The sequence below is a fragment of the Rhinopithecus bieti genome, unplaced genomic scaffold (assembly GCF_001698545.2).
Source record: "Rhinopithecus bieti isolate Rb0 unplaced genomic scaffold, ASM169854v2 scaffold_23826, whole genome shotgun sequence".
Classification (NCBI taxonomy): Eukaryota; Metazoa; Chordata; class Mammalia; order Primates; family Cercopithecidae; genus Rhinopithecus; species Rhinopithecus bieti.
The window spans coordinates 1,203,576-1,226,765 of record NW_016811267.1 but is presented as its reverse complement, the minus strand read 5'-3'; the positions used below and the strand labels follow the sequence as shown (position 1 = coordinate 1,226,765).

The window sequence follows — 23,190 nt, the reverse complement described above, 5'->3', positions numbered from 1 at the left end:
TATTCTGGGGGACCACCAAGGGCCATCCCTTGGGGCATGCATGGAGCTTTGGTGTGGGCACTTAAGTTCTCCTTGCCTGGAGGTCTTTTCTAGAAAGGTATATCAAGGTATTAAATAACCAGCAGCTGTCTGTTTTGGGCAGAAGAAACTGGTTTCTTTCAGGCAGATGCAGCACAGACCCAGCAGGCCGCCGAAACCTGTCAGTTAGAGTTAGGTTAAAGTTAGCCATGGCACACACCTCCCCCAGGTAAACAACGGTGTATTTTCTGCAACGGACCGGAGATCAAGATCAGTCAGAGCTCACCGCTGAAGAGTTTCTAGGTAAAAGTTGTTGATTTGCAAAGAGAGAAACAGATTTTTTTTTTTAAGTGCAGGAAACGGCTGTGTGGGTGTCAGTGATTGGGCCTCAGCCCCGTTGCGATAGTGGGATCCTGCGACCGGCCCCACCCTTGCCACTTCCTGCCAGCGCAGCCCTGCGTTGCGGTTCCTGCCTGCAGCGCCCGGTGACACCAGCCAGCGCACTTCCACCGCTAACCAGCCAGTCACCTTTAACCTCTCCCAAATTTAATGATCATTTTATTACTGCTAATGACCTTTTCACCTCCTAAACAAAGCCACATAGGTGATAGTGATGAGCATGATGTCTTTTCACCCCCTCCCCACAATTGCACTAACGAACAGCTTTTACCTAAGTGACATGAGATCCAGTTTAACCAGTGGCTGTCCTGTTTGATTCTAACAGCTGTCTCACCAAAAGAAGAAGACAAAAGTCATTCTTCCCCTTGCAAAACAAGCCCCTCCTGTACCTGTGTGTGGCATCCACCCAGGGTGGCCGTGGGTTCTTGACCTCCCTGTGGTGAGTGCCACACAGGATGCAGCCACCAAGAAAGCGCTGAGGTCCTAAGTGCTGCCAGCTCTCCCGCTCCTGTGAAACGCCAGGCCAACATCAAAACCAGGGCTCAGTGACCTCTCCCTGTCATGTGCCCATGTGGGTCCCAAAACCTTTTGTTGATTGCATAAGATCCACTTTAAAAATGGCATTTCCATTTGAACCCTGCGGTTAGCACCTCAGCCTTGAACTTAACTACTTTAATTCCGTTCCCACGATGATCTCAGAGAGATAATCCGGTGGGTACATGTGAAGTTCTACAATGGGACAAGTAGTTCCACCATCTCAAGGGGCCTGGAAAATTCTGGCACTTGCCTGCCAGCCAGGATGGGGAGGGAGTCCCAAGGAGCCTAAAACGACCAACCAGGCGGAGTCCCTCTTTCCTGCCCACGCCCCCATCCCCCAGCACTGCTGTGGTCAAGGAAGCTTCGGAGCTTCCATGTGAGCCCTCTGTTTCTGTCCTAGGGCTGGGTGAGACCCGCTGTCAGTGCCAAGGAATGGTCCCATTCTGAGAGGGAGGAATGTCAGCCTTGTATGTTTAAACTGACTGCAGGCAGATTGCCGTTTGGAGCACTTTCTGTTCTGTAAAGACCACTGAGTTTGAAAATAGAAGCATTTGCCTACCTGGGCACACTGTACCCAGAGGCGGATCCAGGGAGTGTTGTGTGACTTGATTATCATCTGGCATTCAGTGGGGTGCAAATGCTGGGACCTGGGGGCCTGTGGGGTGGGGTGCAGGCCTAGAAGGGCTGGACTGTCCCACCCCAGCATCTGAGTATAGGTGTGAACAGACGGGAGCTATCGCCCTGGGGACATCCCTTGCTTGGCGGAGGCTCCACTTGAGGGAGGTAAGGGCCGGGGCAGATGCCTCAGAAGGGGGCTCTGGTTGCAGCTCTGGGCACCACCTCGCTGCTTTTCTGGCGGGGTGAATATGGCCCCTCATCTTTCATCTCTCCCATTCAAAGCCCCAAGTCAGCACCCCTCGCCTGCCACTGCTAACTGCAAAATAGCACATGCACTCGGGCAACGGGGGATCTGGCCATGAAGAGCAGAAGTGGCAGCCCCTCCCCAGACCTGACGCCTTCCCAAGTGTCGCCCACCATGGGAGCTCCTCGTGGGCTCTGCGCCTCAGTTCCTCCCCTCCCAGGGGCTCTTTTGGGTCCTTCCATGCACGACCCCTAACCAGCTCTCAGACTCGCTGCACGGCGTTCTCAGGGATCTTGTTACATGTGGGCAAGGCACCTTCCCACCCTTTGCAGAGGTGGCGTCTGTGACATTGGCAGTCTCCGTAGGGAGGAACAAAGCTGGGCCCCCTTGCTCCGTCAGGGCTCCCCGTGCCTGGCTCATGCATAGATAGCATCTCCCCCTGGAAATCCCCCCGGAGGATGGGGCTGACACCCAGGGGTATTCACGCAGGCTATGTCAAAGGTGCCCGCCAGAGAACAAATGCAGTTTTTCAAATAAGGCAGAATTGTGACCCCTGCCAGTCTGTATTATTTTTGTCACGAAGACTGGCTTGTGATTTGTAAATTCATTTCCAAATCACATACCGCACCCTACACACACACACACACACACACACACACGTGTGTGCGCACACACCCCCTTTTTTTTCTTCCAGGGCTGGAGCAACCCTTGCCTGGCAGGTTTTATGTAAATGTCATGGGAGCCTTTTGTGGTAACCTCTAGAAAATTGTTATTTCTCACTTCAAATGATATTTGCCTTTTGAGGACCCCAAAGCACGGCACCTTCTCCCCGCTTTCTTCTTCTCTTAATGGCAAGATGAGGCTGCAGCCATCGGGTTCAACAGCCCCCTGCCCACCTCACACACCTCACAGGGCAGGAAAACACACCGGCCACCAGTGGCTCGTAGTAAATATTTGTTCAGCTTTTCTCAACAGTTCAGAACCAAACCTCATCCTGTTCCCTTCAATGCATGAAGCAGATTTTCTCAAAATTTGGTAAATATTTTTAGTGGAAAATCTCAACGCTGCGATCGCAGGGACCTCAGATTCTTATCTCCCAGGGCTGTGCTGCTTGACACAGCTTTGATCTAAGGCAGAGCGCGCGCGGGGCTGGCGCCTGCAGGACTCAGCCTGCGGGTCCCTTATGTAGTCCCGTGTGTTATATTGTAAAAAACGAACTCCCCTCATGCGTCTTAGATGGGAGCCAGAGGAAGACGTTGGCGTGTGTTGGGGAAAAGCACTCTTTTTCAAGACAAGTCCCCAGCAGTGATGAATTTGAGAACCTATACTGTTTTCTCTCTTTCTCCCCTCTCCCTGCAGGTCAGCTTTTCTTCTGGCAGGATGGGGAGGGAGGAATAAGACATATCAGTGGCCTTGGATGAGCTCTGCTGGAGTGGTGCCCCAGCTGGGCCACTGCTCTCCTATGCAGTGTGACTCTCAGAAGCCTGCCAGTTGTATGGGCATCTGTGTTGTGTAGGATGAATGACAGTTGTGGTTGTGTGGGATCACCGGTTGTGTAGGGTGAATGACAGTTGCGTAGGTGTCTGTGTTATGTAGGGTGAATGATGGTTTTGTGTGGTTCACCCGTTGTGTGGAATGAAGGACAGTTGTGTGGGTGTGCCTGTTGTGCAGGATGAACGAGAGATGTGTGGGATCACCTGTTGCGTAGGGTGAATGACAGTTGTGTGGGTATCTTGTGTTCTGCAGGATGAATGACAATTGTGTGGGCATCCTCTGTTGTATAGGATGAATGGGTGTTGTGTGAGTGTCCATATTGTGCAGGATGAATGTGTGTTGTGTGAGTGTCCATATTGTGCAGGGTGAATGACTGGTGTGTGGCCATTTCCTGTTGGTGGACAATGATGCTTGTGGGTATGGTCCCCCTGTTGTTAGGATCAGTGAATGCTTGTGGGTGTGGTCCCGTTGTGTAGGATCCAATGATGGTTGTGTTATGGCCAACTGTGTGTAGGATCAGTGATGCTTGTGGTGTTGTCGCGTTGTGTAGGATCAGTGAGCTTGTGGTGTTGGTCCCGTTGTGTAGGATCAGTGATCTTGGGTGGTGTGTCCCCGGGTTGGTGTAGGACAATGATGGTTGGTGGGCGTGTGCCACTGTTGTTAGGATCAGTGATGGCTTGTGTGTGTGTCCTGTTGTGTAGGAATAGTACACGTTGTGTGAGGTTCTCGTGCTCTGTAGACCAATAGCCGAAGGGGCAGCTGCCCTTGACCACAAACCCTTGCCTGTATTTCCCTTTCTTTTTGTTTGTATTACTCTCATCTACAGAACTGCATTTTCCAAGTACAGCACTGTATAAAGACCTAGCCAGTGGTCAAACTGTATACAATACGAACTAGCCAGGATCAACACACACACTCTCTCCCTCTCACGTTTATTCTAATATTTTTATTAATCAGATGATAAGACCCTACCTCAACGAGGCCTTTATCTCCTCCTAAGCAAAAAGTTTGAAAACAAGAGAATCCTTCAAATTTTTATAGCAATTCACCATTTTTAGGGTTGCAATTGTATAATTTCTATTCAATTTTTTAATTGTTTGTTTTTGTGTTTTTTTTTCCTTCTTTTTTTTTTGGTACCCAGCTCTTGAGAAGGCTTTAAGCGGAGGGCTTCGCAAAGCACAGATAATGAAAGTCAGAACCGCCTGAAAAACTTTGGCGACCAAAGAACACAGTGCAGCCAGAGCCAGCCCATCACAGCCCCGACCCGGTGCAGGACGTGCGCAACCGAGACCAGAAGCTGAGAAATAGCCAGAAATACGGAGAATTAAAGAAATTTCATCAGGGTGACGCGGCACGCCAAGTTTTTTTTTTTTTGATTTTTTTTTAACAGGCCACACACTGTGGTAAACCATTTTGGTTCATATTGTTTTTGCTAAAGTCAGTCCTGTGTGTGGTTTCGGTACACCGCTTGGGTAACTGTTGAAACTGCTGTGGTTTGAAAATAAGTTCTATTTTGCCTTTTCTTCAATTTTGTATCCCTTGCCCCCTGTTAATGAAGTCTCCCTGCGGTAGGCAGTCAGCACACCCATGAGGGTCTTTAATTTCATTTGTCTTTATTCACTGCCGTCTGCTGCGGGCCCCGGTAGTTCCCGCCGCAAATATCTAGGAATGATGGCATCAAACCGGGTGCCAGGATGATGCCTGATACCCGGTTTAATGCCATCATTCCCAGATGTTTCTATACCAACTTTGCTGGGTTTTGTTTTTAGGATTTCCGTCCCCTTTTCTGAAATGCACATCAGTAAAGCTGTCTCCTTACTCATGTTTTCTGGAGCCATGAAAAAGTATAAAACCCTGCCGTGGGTGCGCGTTGCAGCTTTTGCTTTAGGGACTGGAGGCACATTAAAGTTACTTTGTCACGTTTGAGATAAGCTACACCTCAGAAAATCGGAAAAAACGATTAAGGAGTTAGCAGAAGTGGTTACATAAAAGCAGGAACTAGACCTAGAAGGTTTGAAAAATACAGCTGCTAAAAATAAATCGCTGAGCAAAAGTGGGAAGTTTTGGGCTGAGAGCCGTGGCCCTGCAGTGATGCTGGGGGCTTTAATTGCACAAAGCCTCCGGTCATCAGCAAGGTTGAGAGCTGGACCGGGCACTCGGCCGACCTCACACATGTCAGGTCCAAAATCGCCTCTTTGCCAAAGCACAAACACTGACAACTGAGAAAAAAACGGTTGTTGTTGTTTTTTTTTCCTTCTGAAAACAAGAGGCCAGCAGTTGATATGCCCTGGTTTCATATTACCGTAGTCATGATTTCTAAATAACAACGGTTTCGGCAACAGAGCAAAACCAGGCACAGGCAGTTCTTGGTGTGAACGAAGCTTTTCATCTCCGATCATCTCTTTGCGCATCAGAAACCTCAGCTTGAAATGGTAGCAGGCAGAATTCTTAACCACTCCTCCCAAAAACCAATCTCTTTTTTAAACCCCCCAAACCAAGGGAGGAAGATCTTCATTGAAAAGAAGAAGAAAAGCAACTCAAAAATGACTGATTTATGTGAACCTTTGGTACCGTGGCGGTTGTTCTTGGGGGCCTGACTGGGGCGTCCTCCCTTTACACCCCTCTCCAGATACTTGCGGATCTGCCTCAGATCATCTTTCCCTGCAGGAACGGCTTCGAGAAATCAAGCAGTGTCCATCCTGGACTTGCTGCCCGTCCCAGGGGGCTACACCGTGTCCTGGGACTTTGAGCTTCTCCCCTGGAAGCACTTCCTGTTTCCTCTGCTAGAATCTTGCGATTTGATCCATATCACGTAGGTATTCGAGGAAAAATAAATAGCCAAGCAGGCACAGTAACATCACTGTTTCCTGCAAACCAGGAAGGCCAGATGCCTTTATTCCCTTCTTGCTTCCCAGGGTGTTGCTCCAAAGGGCCCCAGGTCCCTGGAGACCTGTGGAATCTGTAACAGGTGGCACCTGGTTCACCAGGACCTCCTGAAGCCCACTGTGGCGAGCCCTGGGCTGGAGGGCACCAGGGACATGGGGCAGTATTGGCTGGCATTTGTATGGGTATGCTGGGCCCACTATTCACAGAGCTGACCCTCGGCCATGCCAGAGGCCAGTGCCACGGGAAGCAGACAGAGTGGTGAGGGACCCTGGCGTGGGGGGGCTTTCCCGTGGAGGGAGAGGCTGGGCAGAGGCAGGCAGGGGCTCCAGGGACTGGCTGAGGTCACTGTCTCTCCCTGCTGCAAACCCACAGGTTGGGGTGCAGGACACTGTCACATTGTCCCCCAGGGCGCCCCTGCCCGTGGCTTTGGTGGCTCCCTGCTCACACTTGCTCTATCTCAGCCTAAACAGTGGACATGGATTGTCCCGCAGTTCTAGAGGCTCAAAGTCCAAGATCAAGGCGCCAGTGCAGTTGGTTTCTTCTGAGGCTTCTCCTTGGCCTGGCGCATAGTCACGCGGCTATTTCTGTGCATAGATCTGTGTCCTAAACTCTTTCAGTGAGGACAGTCATTGACCCTGTGACTTCATTTTAACTCAGTTACCCCTTTAAATATGCTATCTTCAAGTATGGTCATATTCTAAGGCACAGGGGTTAGGACTTGAACATACGAACAGTTGTTGCGGGGGACACAGCCCTTTGCTTGGATTAAGAAACAGGCTGACAGCAGCCAATGCCAGGCTGAAGGGGGTGGCCACCATGCCCCCACCGTCGTCCAGGGCCACTCCTAGCCCCAGGGCTGGGCTGCAGAACTGAACACAGGCCTGATGGGGAAGGGGCTGCCATTTCTTCCCTGAGAAGGCCCCCACCTGTGATGGCATTCCAGTTGGGAGTGCCTTCCAGGCAGAGGGACAAGGCATAGCCAGGAAAGAAGCCCTGGGTTTGGGGGTTTCTGGGGAAGGAGGTGCCACCTGGACAAAACTGGGGTGTCATCCCCAAGTGGGGGAAGCCCTCAAGCAGTCTGGGCAGGGTGCTGGGGCCTACCTGTGTTAAGAGCCCACTTTGCTGGGTGGGTTTGGCTCACAGGGAAGGGAGCCGAGCTGGTGGGTAGCCAATAGGGAGACAAGGCTTCTAGGGACGGGAGGGTGGAAGTGAGGGGCCCTCGCCCACCCTCCATCCTGCTCAGGAGTCCCCTCTGCTCCAGTGGACAGCGTGGGGTTCACAGGAGCCTGGGCAGGCCTCACTTGACCGCCTCCAGCCAGAGCTGCCTGCCCGTCCCTTGGGCCTTAGGAGAGGGAAGGGGGCAAGTCCTGGAGACCCTGCAGCGAGGCCTTGGCTTCCCATTGGCTCGTGCCTGGGACCAGGAGTGGCCCTGCATGGGAGGCGGTCTTGAGGTGGGGGTGTGAGGCAGTTCCTCAAGGCCAGTGGAACCAGCCCGGGGGCTGCGGGCTGGGCCAGATCACCCTGCTCTCTGCAGACCTGGGGAGGTCAGGGGTAGGAGGAGGCTGCAGTAGAGCTGAAGGTGGGAGGGACATCTGGGGATAGAGAAAGAGAGACACATGGGGACTGCCCTGAGAGGGCAGGCGCTGTCGGAGGCAGAGGGGCCACATTCCTGTCCTGCTCGCGTGGGCTGGGCGCTACCCCTCTAGGGAAGGGTCTCCAGCATGGCTTGCCCACAAGTTTTGGCAAAGATAGTCCGTGTGGGCCCCTTCCAGATCCCAGGGCCCCCTTTGCTAACTGGGCCTTGGGACTGACAGTGAATTGATTTGAGGCCACAGGAGGAGACTGATACCAGGCCTCACCCTCCCTCCTTTCTCATCCATGTGAGTCCTAATAGAGCCCAGGACAGCTCTCCCTCCAACCCTGAGGAAGGGCCTCTTAGATGGAATCACACAGACGGGGAAAGTCTGGAAGGATCTCCCACAGCCGGTGGCCAGAGGTCAGCCAAGGATGTGACGGTGACCCTGGTGGAACCCTGTGGGACAGGCGGAGGCAGGCAGGCCGCAAGGGTGGGCTGTCGGGGAGTTTGTCTCCAAGTCAAAAATGAGGCCTGGGATGGCTGATCTGCTGCGGGAACAGAGGGAACGGCTTTAGATCTGGGCATGGAGAGGGACCGAAGATGGCCTGTGTGAGCTCATTCTACCAGATGAGGAAGGCAGGCGTCCCAGGCTCAGGTGGTGCGCGGGGCAGGTGTGGCTGGGAGCCAAGGTGCTCTTTGGAGGTGCAGCCAGAGATCCAAGGTCAACTTTCTTTAGAAAGAAAGTTCCTGGTTTCTTTCTAAACATTAGCCTTGAAACTTCCAGAGTTAACACACTGGAATTGTGTTACATGTTATTGAGCCTCCAGTCTGGGGTGCTGCATGGACCACATTGAATGCCCAGGGACCCCATTGGGCAGATAGAGGGGTGTCACACAGGAGCATGGAGTCAGTCCGGCTGGCCTGCAAACTGCAGATGCTAGAAGGCCTGGCAGGTGGGACCTCCCGTCACCAAACAGATCTCAACAGGCCTCTGCTTCTTGGTGGAATGTTCTGGTACATTGGCAGTATGCATTGGGAAAAGCCACCTGTCTTCAGGCCATGTCCCTCACACAGAATCATTTTCCTCCACTTCTGAACCCTTCTTTCCCACCTCCCTGTCAAGATATGCCTTGCCGGGACTGGGCATCCTGGAGTTCCCTGCTTGTCAGAAGCCCAGAAAGGCCCAGACAAACCCTGCCCCTTGGAGCCACCAACACCAGAGGGACAGAAGTGGGAGCTAAAAAAGAACTTAAGGCCAAGCGCAGTGGCTCACGCCTGTAATCCCAGCACTTTGGAAGGCTGAGGCGGGCAGATGACTTGAGGCCAGGAGTTTGAGGTTAGCCTGGGCAACATGGCAAAATCCCATCTCTACTAAAAATACAAAAATTAGCCACGCATGGTGGCTCATGCCTGTAGGAGGCTGAGGTGGGAGGATCGCTTGAGCCCTGGAGGCCAAGGCTGCAATGAGCCGTGATTGCACCACTGCATTTCAGCCCAGGTGACAGAGTGAGACTCTGTCTCAAAAAAGAAAAAAAAAAGAACTTAAACCACGGCGTGGCAGAGCTGTGTGCAGACCCTCATAACTAACACACCTAATAACCATACCACCTTGTGAAACTAATCCCTCTTCGTTTGTAAGTAACTATCCCCCACCCCGCCTTTTTTTTTTTTTTTTTTTTTTTTTTTTTACTGTTAGATGCTTGCAGTGTATTTTTCTGCTCAGCCATGATTTTTTAAATTAGTGTGTTAGTAAATGTGTTGCCATGCTAACTTGAATCTGTTTGAAACGTACCTGCATGCAAACTATTCAAGGACAACTCAGGTTTTAGCTGCTCTGTGTGTGTTGTGTATGGGAGTCATCTGAAGTGTTTTCCCTGTGTTGTTCACCACCCGTTAAGCCCCTGGGATAAAGCTGATTAAAACTGGGATTCCCCAGGCTACCCCCATCCCGCCTGTTAGCCAAATTCCAAGCTCTTTCCAGAGAAGCGCCCCAGGCTTGTGCCCACCGGCATTCTGCTCTGTCCGGGTGAGTAACTCATATTTCTTTCTTTCTCCTTTTTTTTTTTCTCCTAAACTTTCCAGGTAAAAGTACACCTGTAAGCCAGCTTGGTTCTGCAGACTTTCCCGAGGCCCCCGATCCATTCCAGCCACTCGGGGCTGACAGCGGCGACCCGTTCCAAAGTAAAAAGGGGTTTGGGGACCCGTTTAGTGGAAAAGACCCATTTGTCCCCTCCTCTGCAGCTAAACCTTCTAAGGCCTCTGCCTCGGGCTTTGCAGACTTCACCTCTGTAAGTTGAGTCCTCCGCCGCCGGGCCACACCCTCTCCTTCCGCTTGCAGCTTCCCTGGGATTTTGTCTCTTTTAAAGGCAAACCTCCCAGCTTCTTTAGCCTCTTGGTACCTCACACTCTCTGTCCCTCGCGTTATTTATTCTACACTGCCACTTCTGTAAGAAAAACAGTTTCTCAATAAAAAAAAAAAGAGCTGCGGTTTTGATGCGCTATCGTAAGGGCATGTTTTCTTCCAGCAGGGAGGCGGGACGCATCTGTCCTTCATGGTAGATTCCTTGTATTATTTCTGTCGCACCGAGGCTGTTGTGTTCACTGGTTTTTGGAAGCCAAGATGTCAAACACTTCCGAAGTATGAAAAAAAGACTGCAAAAGTGACATTAGGGTTCTGCTGTCCCCAAAAAGCCCTTTGTGCACAAGTTCTCATAGTCCCGCCCCATGCATTTTGTGCCACAAGTACAAATTGAGGGACTTCAGGCAGATCACACCAGGGAAGAGCAATTTGAAGTTTTTTTTGTTGTTTTTTGTTTTTTAAAAGCTTTTAAATGTCAGTTACCAGCCCCAATGAAAAAAGAAATCCAGTCTAGAACAGCCACTCTGAAAACCAAAACAAAAAGAGCTCAAAAAAGCTGTTGAGCAAAGTTTAGTGCCTTTTCAGAAGCAAATCCCGGGATTTTGAAAGCCTGGCTTTGTTTTCTCTGTGTGAAAATACTCCAGATTGTAACATGCCGTCGCTTCAAGGAGTTTTTAGTAGCTTCCTTGATACATGAAAATCTTGTTCTCTGAAAGCTTCAGGTGTTGTCTGCCCAGAATTGGTTTTATTGTGTGTGACGCACTCGCTTTCTTCCTTTGAGCTTGTTAGTTCCTTCATCATTAGGTGTGAGACATGTTATTTATAGATGCTCCGACTCCTGGGATGGCTCTTTGAACACAGGCCCTGCCATGTCAATGCACAGAAAGCACCTGATTTGTTTCTGAGCCACCTTGATGATCTCCACCGTGCACAGCTATCCTATGGCTTATTTATCAATTATTTATTTTAGCGACAGGGTCTCGTTATGTTGCCCAGGCTGGACTGCATTGGCATGATCAGAGCTTACTTGTAACCCCGAATTCCTGGGCTCAAGCAATCCTCCTGTCTTGGCCTCCTGAGTAGCTGGGACGACAGGCGTGCAACGCCACGCAAGGCTGATTTTTGATTTTTTTGGTAGAGATCGGGTCTTGCTGTGTTGCCTGGGCTGGTCTGGACCTCCTGGCCTCAAGCTGTCCTCCCACCTTGAAGTACTGGGGTTACACATGACTGGCCCGTGTGGCTTATTTAGGTCTCCCAAGACCCTGACCTGTTTCTGGCTCTTGGTGACCTGTAAATATTTTACAACTGTAGTGAGTTTGATTTTGTTGACCCTAGATGCACCCTGAGGGTCTATACAAAATGGTGACATTGTTAATAAAAGCCAGAAACAAAACCTGCTTTATCTAGAGTTTCTTGAATAGCCCTTCATTTATTTTGTGGTGGAAAAATATTAAATGCTGATTTAAAGAAAACAGAACTCTTCACACATGACTCAGGTACTCTGTCTTGGGTAGGGAAGAGTTAGGTAAGTGGGGTGAACGGCAGCTTGAAGAAATGACTGTTTTCTTTCTGAAATTCATAGTTCTATTTCCTGTGACCCCAACCCCCAAAGGGCTCGTTTTTTCGAAAACATTAAAAAAAAAAAGAAAAAAACCACCCAAGATTTCAAGGTATCGTTTGGTTTAGCATTTATGGTAGTTCCAGAACAATTGTTAACTGTAGTTTTAAAACAGCGCCAGCCAGTTTGTCACCCTCCTCTCCTGGTGGGAGAGCAAATTCCACCCAGGCCTGGGTGCAGCCCTGCTGTTTTCTGGGGTTTTTTTTTTCACCTAGTTTTTTGGTTTTTACATTTTCAGAGATGGGTCTCACTCTGTTGCCCAGGCTGGAGTGCAGTAGTGCAATCACAACCTCACCACAGCCTTGACCTCCTGGGCTCTAGCAGTTGTCCCGCCTGAGCCTCCCATGTAGCTGGGACCTCAGGCACACACCACCACATCTGGCTAATTTTAAAATGTTCTGGTGGGGACAAGGTCTCGCTTTACTACCCAGACTGGTCTTTGAACTCTGGGCTCAAACGATCCTCCTGCCTCGGCCTCCCAAAGTGTTGGGATTACAGGCACGAGCCCCTGCACTGGGCCTGTTTTCTGCTTAAAATCACTTTTCCCACTGCAGACACCCCAGTTTTTTCCAGAGGAAATGATCAGATAGTGTACTTCAGCCACTCCGAAGGAATGGGGTGAGTGAAGACAGGATCCTTCATTGTTTTTGCTTGTCCCCTTGGGTCATATCATTGTCCAAAATCATCCATAACCAGCCCCGTCTGGGGACTCGAGGCGTCTCTCCATGTTCACGGCATTCGGGGGCTCAGCTGATCAGCCGGGGGCTTCTGGGTCTGCTGGATCTTGAGTATTTGTGCTAACTTAGAAGAGGGCACAGCTGCTTCCTCTGGTTTGGATGATTCCACTTCCCTGAGCAAATGCCAAGAGGGCTGTCTGCCCGGCAGATTGGCAGCGTGACTCTTTCGGATGTTCTGAGACTGCTGTTCAGGGCACGTTTTCACCTGTGCAGGAGCAGCCCAGTCCATGATGGCAGTCAGGGGGCCCAGGTCACCCCCACCTCACTTGTGGAGGTGGTGCCCCGGCTGTGCCTCTCCAGAACCCTCTAATTTACAAGCCCCAAATTTCCATCAGTGGGTTATTGGTGCGTGTGGCTGTTCCCGGGAACCCTCTTCCCTCTCTGGTATTTCTTTAAAAGCAGGCCTTTCTGTCTCAGGCAAATGTGTGTGTTAGGAAGTGGCATTTCTAGGTTAGCAGAATGGTTCTTTTGGAAGTTCGAATTAAGAGCAGTGCAAATATCAGATAAGCTAGGCCATGCTTTGAATTACTGAAGGAGTTGGATGCGATCTCAATGTCAGAGTAAGTGAATGAATAGGAAGTGGCTAGGCGTGTCCTGCACATGGTGGGGTGGAAGTGCCATCAGACGCCTTGGAGTGCCAGTGTCCGCTCCTAGTGAGGACAGGTGCCGGGCGCCTCCCCGGGCTGTCCCATCGCCCAGCGTGCTGAGCTGTCTGAACTGCGGATTTCTAAGAGGCTGCCGAAATGAACCACTTATTTGCTTCTGAAAATGAACCGCATCCTGAGTGGGCAGACCTTGGCGAGGGCGGTGTGTCCCGCCCCTGCGGTGTCTTGGTTCCATGGTAGTGCCAGAGGGAAGCAGAAATCAGAGCCGGTGTGAATCCCAGCCACTGTTGATTTTGCATCAGCCACACCCACAGGCATCCAGATTCTGGCCCATGTGACCCACCCAGATCTGAGAACTAGAAGGTAACCCCGTCCAGGGCTAAGACAGCAGACGCAGAGGGAGCCGCGGAGTCCCCTTTCCGGAGAGCTCTCGCAGACCTCACAGCTCAGCGTGCCTCCTAAGTGCATGCTTGCATGTCTCCGTAGTGGATTCGTGAGCTGGCCTTGAACCAGTCAACTCTGAAGGCACCGGGAACTTTCCTACTGAAAGTTTCATTTGGAAACACAGATCCCTCAAGCAGAAGGCACTTCCGTGACACTCTGCGACACGGGGATTCAGCGGGGCCAAAGAAGACCAGGGGCCTGTGGTTCAGACCCAGCAGGCCGGTTCACTTGGCCGTTCCAGGCTTTGATTTGGATCCGGGCGAATATTACCATCAGCTCTCACCCACTCTGTCCTCAAGGCTGGTGGAGGGTGAGGTCCCCGTCAGCCGCGCTGTCTCCCTCCCACTGTTGTCAGCAGCACCATGGAATAATTTCCACCTGCACTTGTTTTTTTCCTTGTTTTTCTCCCCATGAGGTGTTGGAAAATTCCCCAAAGTGAGCTTATCTGTGCCCATGGCGGTGACACAATGGCAGGAAGGGAGTCCGACCTGGAGACTCATCAGACCCCCAAGAAGTCAAGACTCAGCCCTTCCTCCGAGAGATGTCTTTTCTTGATACTGACACTCCGCCTGTCCCCCGTCTGGGTCCTGAGGCCAGCTAGAGGGAGGCCTCCAGGCCTCCGCGTCCTCCTCACTGCCACATCTGCCTCCCAACCAGGGTTCTTGCATCCACCCGCTCCTGCACCTGGCCCAGTCCCCCCAGCCCTGCCATCTGGCCCTCGTCTCTCCTGACCCCCGCTTATGCCACCATCAAGCCATGAAATATCCAGACGCTGCCAATCTGATCACCCAACTCACTTGCCCACGGAGCCTCCACAGGGAAATCCCAGCTCCTTTCTGGGGCCCATGAGCCCCTCCTCAGTCTGGCTTATCCCACCCCATGCTTTGTCCTGGCAACCCCAAGGTCGGGCATTGAGCCTCACACCCCGAACCTTGTGGGGACGCATCCTCCCTGTCAGTTTCAGCCGGTATCCCACCCTCCGCTGGCCTGGGGGAAAAAAGTGTAGAGTGTGGGCCACCCCTTCCCTGGCCTCAGCGTCCCCAGCTGTCAGAGGGATGACATGACAGCGGGCCCACCCCCAGGTTGTCACACAGACATAGTGTTGCGTGTGGTGGAGAGGCCGTGAGTGTTCCTGTGTGCTTCCTTCCCCATCCTCCCCAGGGAGTCTGCGGGGCCCTCCTTGAGAGCCTGGGTCCTGGATTGTACTGGGATTGTTTGTATATTTCTGCTCCCAAGGGCGCCTGGGGAAGAGCCACCGCGTGTGTTATCTTTGGTGTTACTCCAGCATTTAGCAGAGAGCTGGTCAGAGGCAGTGCATCGCAGAGAGATGTTAATCAGGGAATCCTCTTAGTCCCTAAGCGGTAGCAGCTTTCCTGAGGGGGCCGATGATGCCAGTGACTTCTTGGATGTCTGGGACATGGGGACCCACCCTGGGGGAGGAGCTTGTGGGACGTGGCTTTTCTTTTTGTAACTAAAGTACTTTGAGTTGTTTGAAATCACCTAGCTCAGCATCAAGATACTTTTCTCCCTTTTTTAAGTTCTTATTTTAACGGAACATTTTAGAAAAACACCCCACAAATAAAAACTTGACTAAATGGCAGTGTAAATGCCACAGCTTTTGTCAGTGTTCTGGGAGAAATCGACCCTCAGAGCCGGGCGCGGTGGCTCACGCCTGTAATCCCAGCACTTTGGGAGGCTGAGGCAGGTGGATCACAAGGTCAGGAGTTCAACACCAGCCTGACCAACATGGTGAAACCCTGTCTCTACTAAAAATACAAAAATTGGCCAGCTGCGGTGGCTCAAGCCTGTAAACCCAGCACCTTGGGAGGCCGAGGTGGGCAGATCACGAGGTCAGGAGCTCGAGACCATCCTGGCTAACATGGTGAAACCCTGTCTCTACTAAAAATACAAAAAAATTAGCTGGGCGTGGTGGCGCATGCCTGTAGTCCCAGCTACTTGGGAGGCTGAGGCAGGAGAATGGCGGGAACCTGGGAGGTGGAGCTTGCAGTGAGCCGAGATTGCTCCATTGCACTCCAGCCTGGGTAACAGAGCGAGACTCTGTCCCAAAACAAAACAAAACAAAAATTAGCCGGGCATGGTAGCGCACCCCTGTAATCCCAGCTACTCAGGAGGCTGAGGCAGGAGAATCCCTTGAACCCGGGAGGCGGAGGTTGCAGTGAGCCGATACCGTGCCACTGCAGTCCAGCCTAGCAACACAGCGAGACTCCGACTCAAAAAAAAAAAAAAAAAGGGAAAAGAAAAGGACCCTTAGAGGGTCTCAGCGCTCTCTGGAGTGTGGCCGGAGGTAGAAATACCACGTTCTCAGAGTGCAGAATTGTCTGCACTGCGGGGCTTTAGAGCCATGCACACTCAAACTTCCCCATCTTTGCACCTCTTGGCCACCAGCATCAAGGGCCCATCCTCACTTCTCTGCGTGGGGCAGGGTGGCTGGTTTTTCTGAGGCCCAGATGTCATGGTTATGGTCACACTCAATCATGCATCCTGTCCTCTCTGCCTTCCAGATGGGGGTCCTGAGCCAGGCTTGCATACCCACTGGGCCCAGCCAAGACACGCTTTTCCCCTGCACATCGGACCCTCCTCCGGGCGGTGGGCAGGACCCTGTCCCCCTCCCACGCATTCCCTGCCTCCCTCCAGCCTGCAGGTCCCAGCCCCTGGGCCACATCACCCACTCTCCGTTTTTCCTTTGCAGTTTGGCAATGAGGAGCAGCAGCTGGCGTGGGCCAAGCGGGAGAGCGAGAAGGCGGAACAGGAGAGGCTGGCGCGGCTGCGGCGGCAGGAGCAGGAGGACCTGGAACTGGCCATCGCGCTCAGCAAGGCTGACATGCCTGCCGCCTAGGCGAGGGCCATGTGCAGGCGGGACAGGGCACGGGCAGGTTCCAGAGAGGGGGCAGTGCAGATGTCTATATATATACACACACACCGTCGCCACCGTACTCCAAGGACCGGGACTCGGGGGCTCGTTCAGGGTGAGCAAACTGGCTGCAAGACCTGGAAAGGTCACATCTCCTGGGGAAACCCTTATGGAGGCCTTGGCCACCACTTCTACAGGTCCGTCTCTCCACTGTGCCATCCCCCCGGGGCTGACCGCCTCCCGCTCTTGCTCTGGGAATGAACACAGGGCCAGTCAGTCGAGGAGAGGAAGCACCCAGGGCCTCCCCGCCTCCTCCCTACTCATAGCTGCAGACATCCCCGCCCGCCCTCCCACGCATCAGTCAGACACTCCCCCAGTGGTGTATGCATTCGTTGTATAAAATGAAGTTTGAATGATTAATATAAAATATTTTAATACAAAACGAGAAGCTTCTTTAATCTCTGTAAACATTGTTTTCCCTGCATGGGTATCAGGAAGCAGATCAACCTTGCAAAAATAGGTGGAGCATTGCCCTTTAAATCTTAAGTTTTTACTTTTTTTGTGTGTAATTTTTTTTTTTTTTTTAATTTAAAGAGATGGGACCTTGCCATGTTGCCCAGGCTGGTCTCTCACTCCTGGGCTCAAGCAATCCTCCTGCCTTGGCTTCCCAAAGTGCTGGGATTACAGGCACGAGGCACTCCGCCCAGCCTGAGAAGCCTGTGTTCCTCACCACTGATTCCATCTCCCTCTCTGTGCCTCCAACCCCCTTTCCAGACTCAGCTCCGTCCTCCTCCGCTTCCTCCTCTGTTTTGGGCCATAGCACACAACACTTGTGGTTTACCCCTTGCAGATGATGTGTGCTGGCTCCTTGAGATCAGCGACTATGCATTAAGTTTTGTGTCTGCAGCATCTCATGTGGTGCATTGCATCAATAAATGCTCAACACATCAGAAATCATACTCAATACACGCTTGTTGAATGAGCANAAGCCCTGCCCATTTTGTGTTTTAACCAACTTTATTTTTTAGGACAGTTTTAAATTTGCAGAAAATCACAAAGAAGATACAAAGAGTTCCCATAAGCCCCTTAGACAGTTTACCCTTAAAATTTTTTTTGAGACGGGGTCTGAGCTCTGTCACCCAGGATGAAGTGCAGTGGTGTGATCTCAGCTCACTGCAACCTCTGCCCCGCCTTCACCACCGGGGCTCAAGTGATCCTCCCACTTCAGCCTCCCAAAGGGCTGGGATTACAGACATGTGCCACTGTGCCTGGCCAGTTTTAAATTTGCAGAAAGATCGCAAAGAGAATACGAAGGGTTCCCATAAGCCCCTTGGAGAATTTACCTTATTTTTAACATCTTACATTATGCATTACTTATATCCCGATTAATGAACCAATACGAATTCATTATTATTAACTAGAGTTCACACTTTATTCAGAATTGCTCTGTTTTTTGGCCAGGTGAGGTGGCTCATGCCTGTAATCCCAGCACTTTGGGAGGCTGAGGTTGGGGGATCACCTGAAGTCAGGAGTTCAGCCTGGTCAACATGGTGAAACTGTCTCTACTTAAAAAACAAAAATTAGCTGGGCGTGGTGGTGCACACCTGTAATTCCAGCTACTCGAGAGGCTGAGGCAGGAGAATCACTTGAACTCAGGAGGTGGAGTTGCAGTGAGCCAATATCACGCCATTGCACTCCAGCCTGGGCGACAAGAAAGACGCTGTCTAAAAAAAAAAAAAAAAAAATTGCAGATCGGGCACGGTGGCTCGCACCTGTAATCCTAGCACTTTGGGAGGCCGAGGTGGGTGAATCATTTGAGGTCAGGAGTTCAAGACCAGCCTGGCCAACATGGTGAAACCCTGTCTCTACTAAAAATACACAAAAAATTAGCTGTGTGGTAGTGGAGCATGCTTGTAATCACAGCTACTCGGGAGACTGACACAGGAGTCTCCCTGGGAGAACCTGGGAGGTGGAGGTTGTGGTGAGCCAAGATCACACCCTGCACTCCAGTCTGGGCGAAAGAGTAAGACCCTGTCAAAAAAAAAAAAAAATCTGTTTTTCCCCTTAATGTCCTTTTTCTGTCCTGGGCTCCCCTGTGACATTCAGCCCTTACATCTCCTTAGAATTCCCTGGACTGGGTGAAACCCCGTCTCTACTAAAAATACAAAAATTAGCTGAGCGCGGTGGCAGGTGCCTGTAATCCCAGCTACTCGGGAGGCTGAGGCAGGAGAATCACTTGAACCTGGGGGGCCGAGGTTGCAGTGAGTCAAGATCACGCCACTGCACTCCAGCCTGGGAGACAGAGTGAGACTCTTGTCTCAAGAAGAAGAAAAAAGAATTCTCTAGGCTGTGTGAGTTTCTCAAACGTTGTGTTTTTGATGCTCTTGACAGTTACAAGGAGAACTGGTCAGGTGCTTTGTAGAATGTCCCTCCATTGGGATTTGTCTGATGTTTTTCCCATGACTAGGCGGGGAGCTAGACTTGGGGGAGGAAGACCACAGAGATGAAGTGCCTTGACATCAAATCACATCAAAGATCCATGTCATCAACATGACTTACATGGCTGGTGTTGACCTTGATCCACTGTACATAGATTTATTTTTATTTATTATTTTATTTAATTTTATTTTGGGACAGAGTTTCGCTCTTGTCAGCCAAGCTGGAGTGCAATGGTGCGATCTCAGCTTGCTGCAGCCTCCGCCTCCCAAGTTCAAGCAATTCTTCTGCCTCAGCCTCCCGAGTAGCTGGGATTACAGGCGTTAGGCAACACACCTGGCTAATTTTTTTGTATTTTTAGTAGAGATGGGGTTTTGCCACGTTGGCCAGGCTGGTCTCAAACTCCTGGCCTCAGGTAGATTTATTTTTAAAAAGCAGTTTTTCAACCTCAGATATTTTGTTACATAGACTCGTCTCAGGGCAGTAATTCATGAGATTGAAAATATAGGGCCGGGCGTGGTGGTTCACACCTGTAATCCCAGCACTTTGGGAAGCCTAGGCGGGTGGATCATGAGGTCAGGAGATCGAGACCATTCTGGCCTTGTGAAACCTCGTCTCTACTAAAAATATAAAAATGAACTGGACATGGTGGTGGGCGCCTGTAATCCCAGCTACTCAGGAGGCTGAGGCAGGAGAGTGGCTTGAACCTGGGAGGCGGATGTTGCAGTGAGCTGACATCGCGCCACTGCACTCCAGCCTGGTGACAGAGCCAGACTCCGTCTCAAAAAAAGAAAACAAAACAAGCCAGGAGCAGTGACTCATGCCTGTAATCCCAGCACTTTGGGAGGCCGAGGTAGGAGGATAACTTGAGGCCAGGAGTTCAAGACCAGCCTGGCCAACATGGTGAAATAAATAAAAATACAAAAAATACACCTCTACTAAAATACAAAAATACACCACCTCTACTAAAAATACAAAAAATTAGCCGGGCGTGGTGACAGGCACCTGTAATCCCATCTACTCAGGAGGCTAAGACGAGGATCGCTTGAACCTGGGAGGCAGAGGTTGCAGTAAGACAAGATCGTGCTACTGCTCTCTAGCCTGGGCAACAGAGCAAGACTCTGTCTCCAAAAACAAAAAAAGAAAAAAGAAAATCCTCAGGAAAAGGAAGAGAAAAAATACCAGCCATCCTTTAAGTGGAAGTGGATCATCATAAAGGTCTTCCTCATCATCTTCCCATTGAGTAAGCCTAGGAGGAGGAGGAGGAAGGCTTGGTCTAAGGGTGGCAGAGGTGGAAGAAAATCCACATACAGGCAGGGCACAGTGACTCATGCCTGTAATTATAGCACTTTGGGAGGCTGAGACAAGTGGATCACCTGAGGTCAGGAGTTCGAGACCAGCCTGGCCAACATGGTGAAACCCGTCTCACGTGAAAATACAAAAATTAGCTGGGCGTCATGGCAGATGCCTGTAATCCCAGCTACTCGGGAGGCTGAGGCAGGAGAATCACTTGAACCTGGGAGGCGGAGGTGGCAGTGAGCTGAGATCGCGCCACTGCACTCCAGCCTGGGCAACAAGAGTGAGACTCAGGCTCAAAACAAAGAAAATCCACATACGACTGAACCCACCTGGTTCAAACCTGTGTTGTTCAAGGGTCATCTGTAAACCATAAACTGAAGTTTATGGTGGATTTGGGCAAATGTAGAGATTCCAGACCTTTGGTAATCCTCCTTTTCCAGGTTACAGACCCTTGAGGGGTCCCTGCAGTCCCAGAGACGAGGGTGTTGGGAGGGGACGCTTCCTTGGTGTCCATGGAATGGACCTGCTTTGTGGATCGGGGGACCTGGTGGGGCCTCATGGGCTTTGTAACTTCTGAGATGCCCCTAGTCTTTGCAAAATGAGCAGCTTCCTGAAAGTGGTCATGGCCGGAGGCAATTCCCAAGACTTCCTTCCTCCTGCAGGAAAACCCAGAGTGAATCTGAAGGTCCCACGCCACGTGCGTCTGCCATGACAGATCCCTTTGGAGAAGGCGCTGAGTCACCTCTCTCCAGGGTAGTCACAGCTTTGGCACCATTTGAAGGAAGGTGAAGCTCACATTCTATATTTGGTTGGGGACTTCACAGTTTTCACAGCGATTCAACTTCCATTATCTTGTTGGAAACTCAAAGCAACAAGTAGATGAAGAGGGTGGATGTTAGCCCATTTTCCTGATGGGAAAACTGAGACTCATTCCCTGCAGTCATTTGCCCAGAGCTCCGAAGCCAGCCAGGGGCGGAGGCCCATCTTACTGACTTGAGAAAAGAACCGAGGGTTTCTTAGAAAACTTGAGGGTTTCTAGTTTCTTGTTTTCTTCTGCTTATTTGCATATTCACCGTACCCAGAAGAGGCAGGTGATGGCTCTTGATATCCTAGAAATGGAAAACCATGTATTGACTTAGGAGCTCTTACCCAGGGGATGGGACGTTTTTAGGGAAAGCAGTGAACCCCTGAATGCACATTTGCAAGTTTTTTGTTATTGTTTTTTTTTTTTTTTTATCGGAGTCTTGCTCTGTCTCTAGGCTGGAGTGCAGTGGCGCAATCTCAACTCACTGCACCCTCTACCTCCCGGGTTCAAGTGATTCTCCTGCCTCAGCCTCCCAAGTAGCTGGGACTACAGGCATGCACCATCATGCCTGGCTAATTTTTGTATTTTTATTAGAGATGGGGTTTCACCGTGTTGGCTAGGATGGTCTCGATCTCTTGACCTCGTGATTCACCCGCTTCAGCCTCCCAAAGTGCTGGGATTACAAGCATGAGCCACCACACCCAGCCCTGGTTTGTTTTTTATTGTATGTGGGTTTGCAGATTGTTCATAACTCTTTATCTTCCCCGCCCCCCCCTTTTTTTTTTTTTTTTTTTTTTTTTTTTGAGGCGGAGTCTTGCTCTGTCTCCCAGGCTGGAGTGCAGTGGCCGGATCTCAGCTCACTGCAAGCTCCGCCTCCTGGGTTCCCGCCATTCTCCTGCCTCAGCCTCCCAAGTAGCTGGGACTACAGGCGCCCGCCACCTCGCCCGGCTAGATTTTGTATTTTAGTAGAGACGGGGTTTCACTGTGTCGCCAGGATGGTCTCGATCTCCTGACCTTGTGATCCGCCCGTCTCGGCCTCCCAAAGTGCTGGGATTACAGGCTTGAGCCACCGCGCCCGGCCTTCCCCCCCTTTTTTTAGAGATGGGGGTCTAGCTCTGTCACCCGGGCTGGAGTGCAGTGACGTAATCATAGCCCACTGCAGCCTTGGACTCCTGGGCTCAAGCAATCCTCCTGCCTCAGCGTCCTGAGTAGCTGACCACACCCGGCTAATTTTTTTATTTTTATAGAAATAGGGTTTCACTGTGTTGGCCAGGCTGATCTCCAACTCCTGGCCCCAGGTGACCCTCCCGCCTCGGCCTCCCAAAGTGCTGCTGGGATTACAGGGGTGAGCCACTGTGCCCAGCTGCCATGTGATTTTTAAAGAGGTCCTCAGACGCCTTAAAAAGTTAGAAGCCAGTCTCAAATCCTGTTTCCTTCCTTCCCTGCTACACACACACACTCCCCTGCTGTGTAAATAATCAACATCAAATCCACGAATCCATCCCCTCCCATTGGCGCTCTTGTCTCTTCCATGGCAAAGGACACTCACGCCCTTTCCTGAAGAATAGAGTATCCAATTGGAACAAAAGTACGATGAAAATTTCCGAACATAATAGTTGAAGAGAAAAGGACAGTAAACACCCCCACCCAGCGTCAACTCTCATCCAGATTTTCCACCTTTGCTGCATGGCTCTCTCTTCCTTTGCTCTGGAGAAGCGCTTTAGAGCAAGTTGGAGTCAGGATGCCATTTCGCCAACATGCCCTGAAGCGCACGTCACTGAGACGTGTGGTGACTGACATGCTACGTATACTCCATGCTGAGGTCACGTCTGAGAAAATGAACAGTGACCCCTCCTTCTAGCCATCAGATCTTTCAGATAAGAAGCAACTTTTGATTGTTTTTTTCAAATGGTTTCTTTCTCTCTCTCTCTCTTTTTTTTTTTGAGATGGAGTCTTGCTTTGTCACCAGACTGGAGTGCAGTGGTGCGATCTCAGCTCACTGCAACCTCTGCCTCCCTGGCTCAAGCAATTCCCCTGCCTCAGCCTCCCAAGTAGCTGGGATTATAGGTGTGCCACGACACTTGGCTTATTTTTTGTATTTTAGTAGAGATGGGGTTTCACCATGTTAGCCAAGATGGTCTCAATCTCCCGACCTCATGATCCACCCACCCCCCCGGCCTCTCAAAGTGCTGGGATTAGAGGTGTGAGCCACCGCGCCTGGCTTTTTTTTTTTTTTTTGGGAA

General features: G+C 51.0%; 1 protein-coding gene across 9 annotated transcripts in view; it reads left to right on the top strand.

Moving 5' to 3' along the window:
- The window catches only part of EPS15L1 (epidermal growth factor receptor pathway substrate 15 like 1), a 93,656-nt gene extending 76,807 nt beyond the window's left edge, over window positions 1–16,849 (top strand). For 6 of the 9 annotated variants that reach the window (XR_001889527.1, XM_017893704.1, XM_017893703.1 and 3 more), the window contains 2 exons: window positions 9,855–10,060; window positions 16,246–16,849. Coding sequence is in view for 8 of the 9 variants with exons in the window: in XM_017893704.1 (XP_017749193.1) it covers window positions 9,855–10,060; window positions 16,246–16,392 (353 nt within the window). In the remaining variant the exon portion in view is untranslated. Of the gene's footprint in view, window positions 1–742; window positions 3,721–9,854; window positions 10,061–16,245 lie in introns of those variants that run through there. The other 3 variants (XM_017893705.1, XM_017893706.1, XM_017893702.1) reach the window with 3 other exon arrangements.
- Window positions 16,850–23,190: the final 6,341 nt, after the last annotated feature.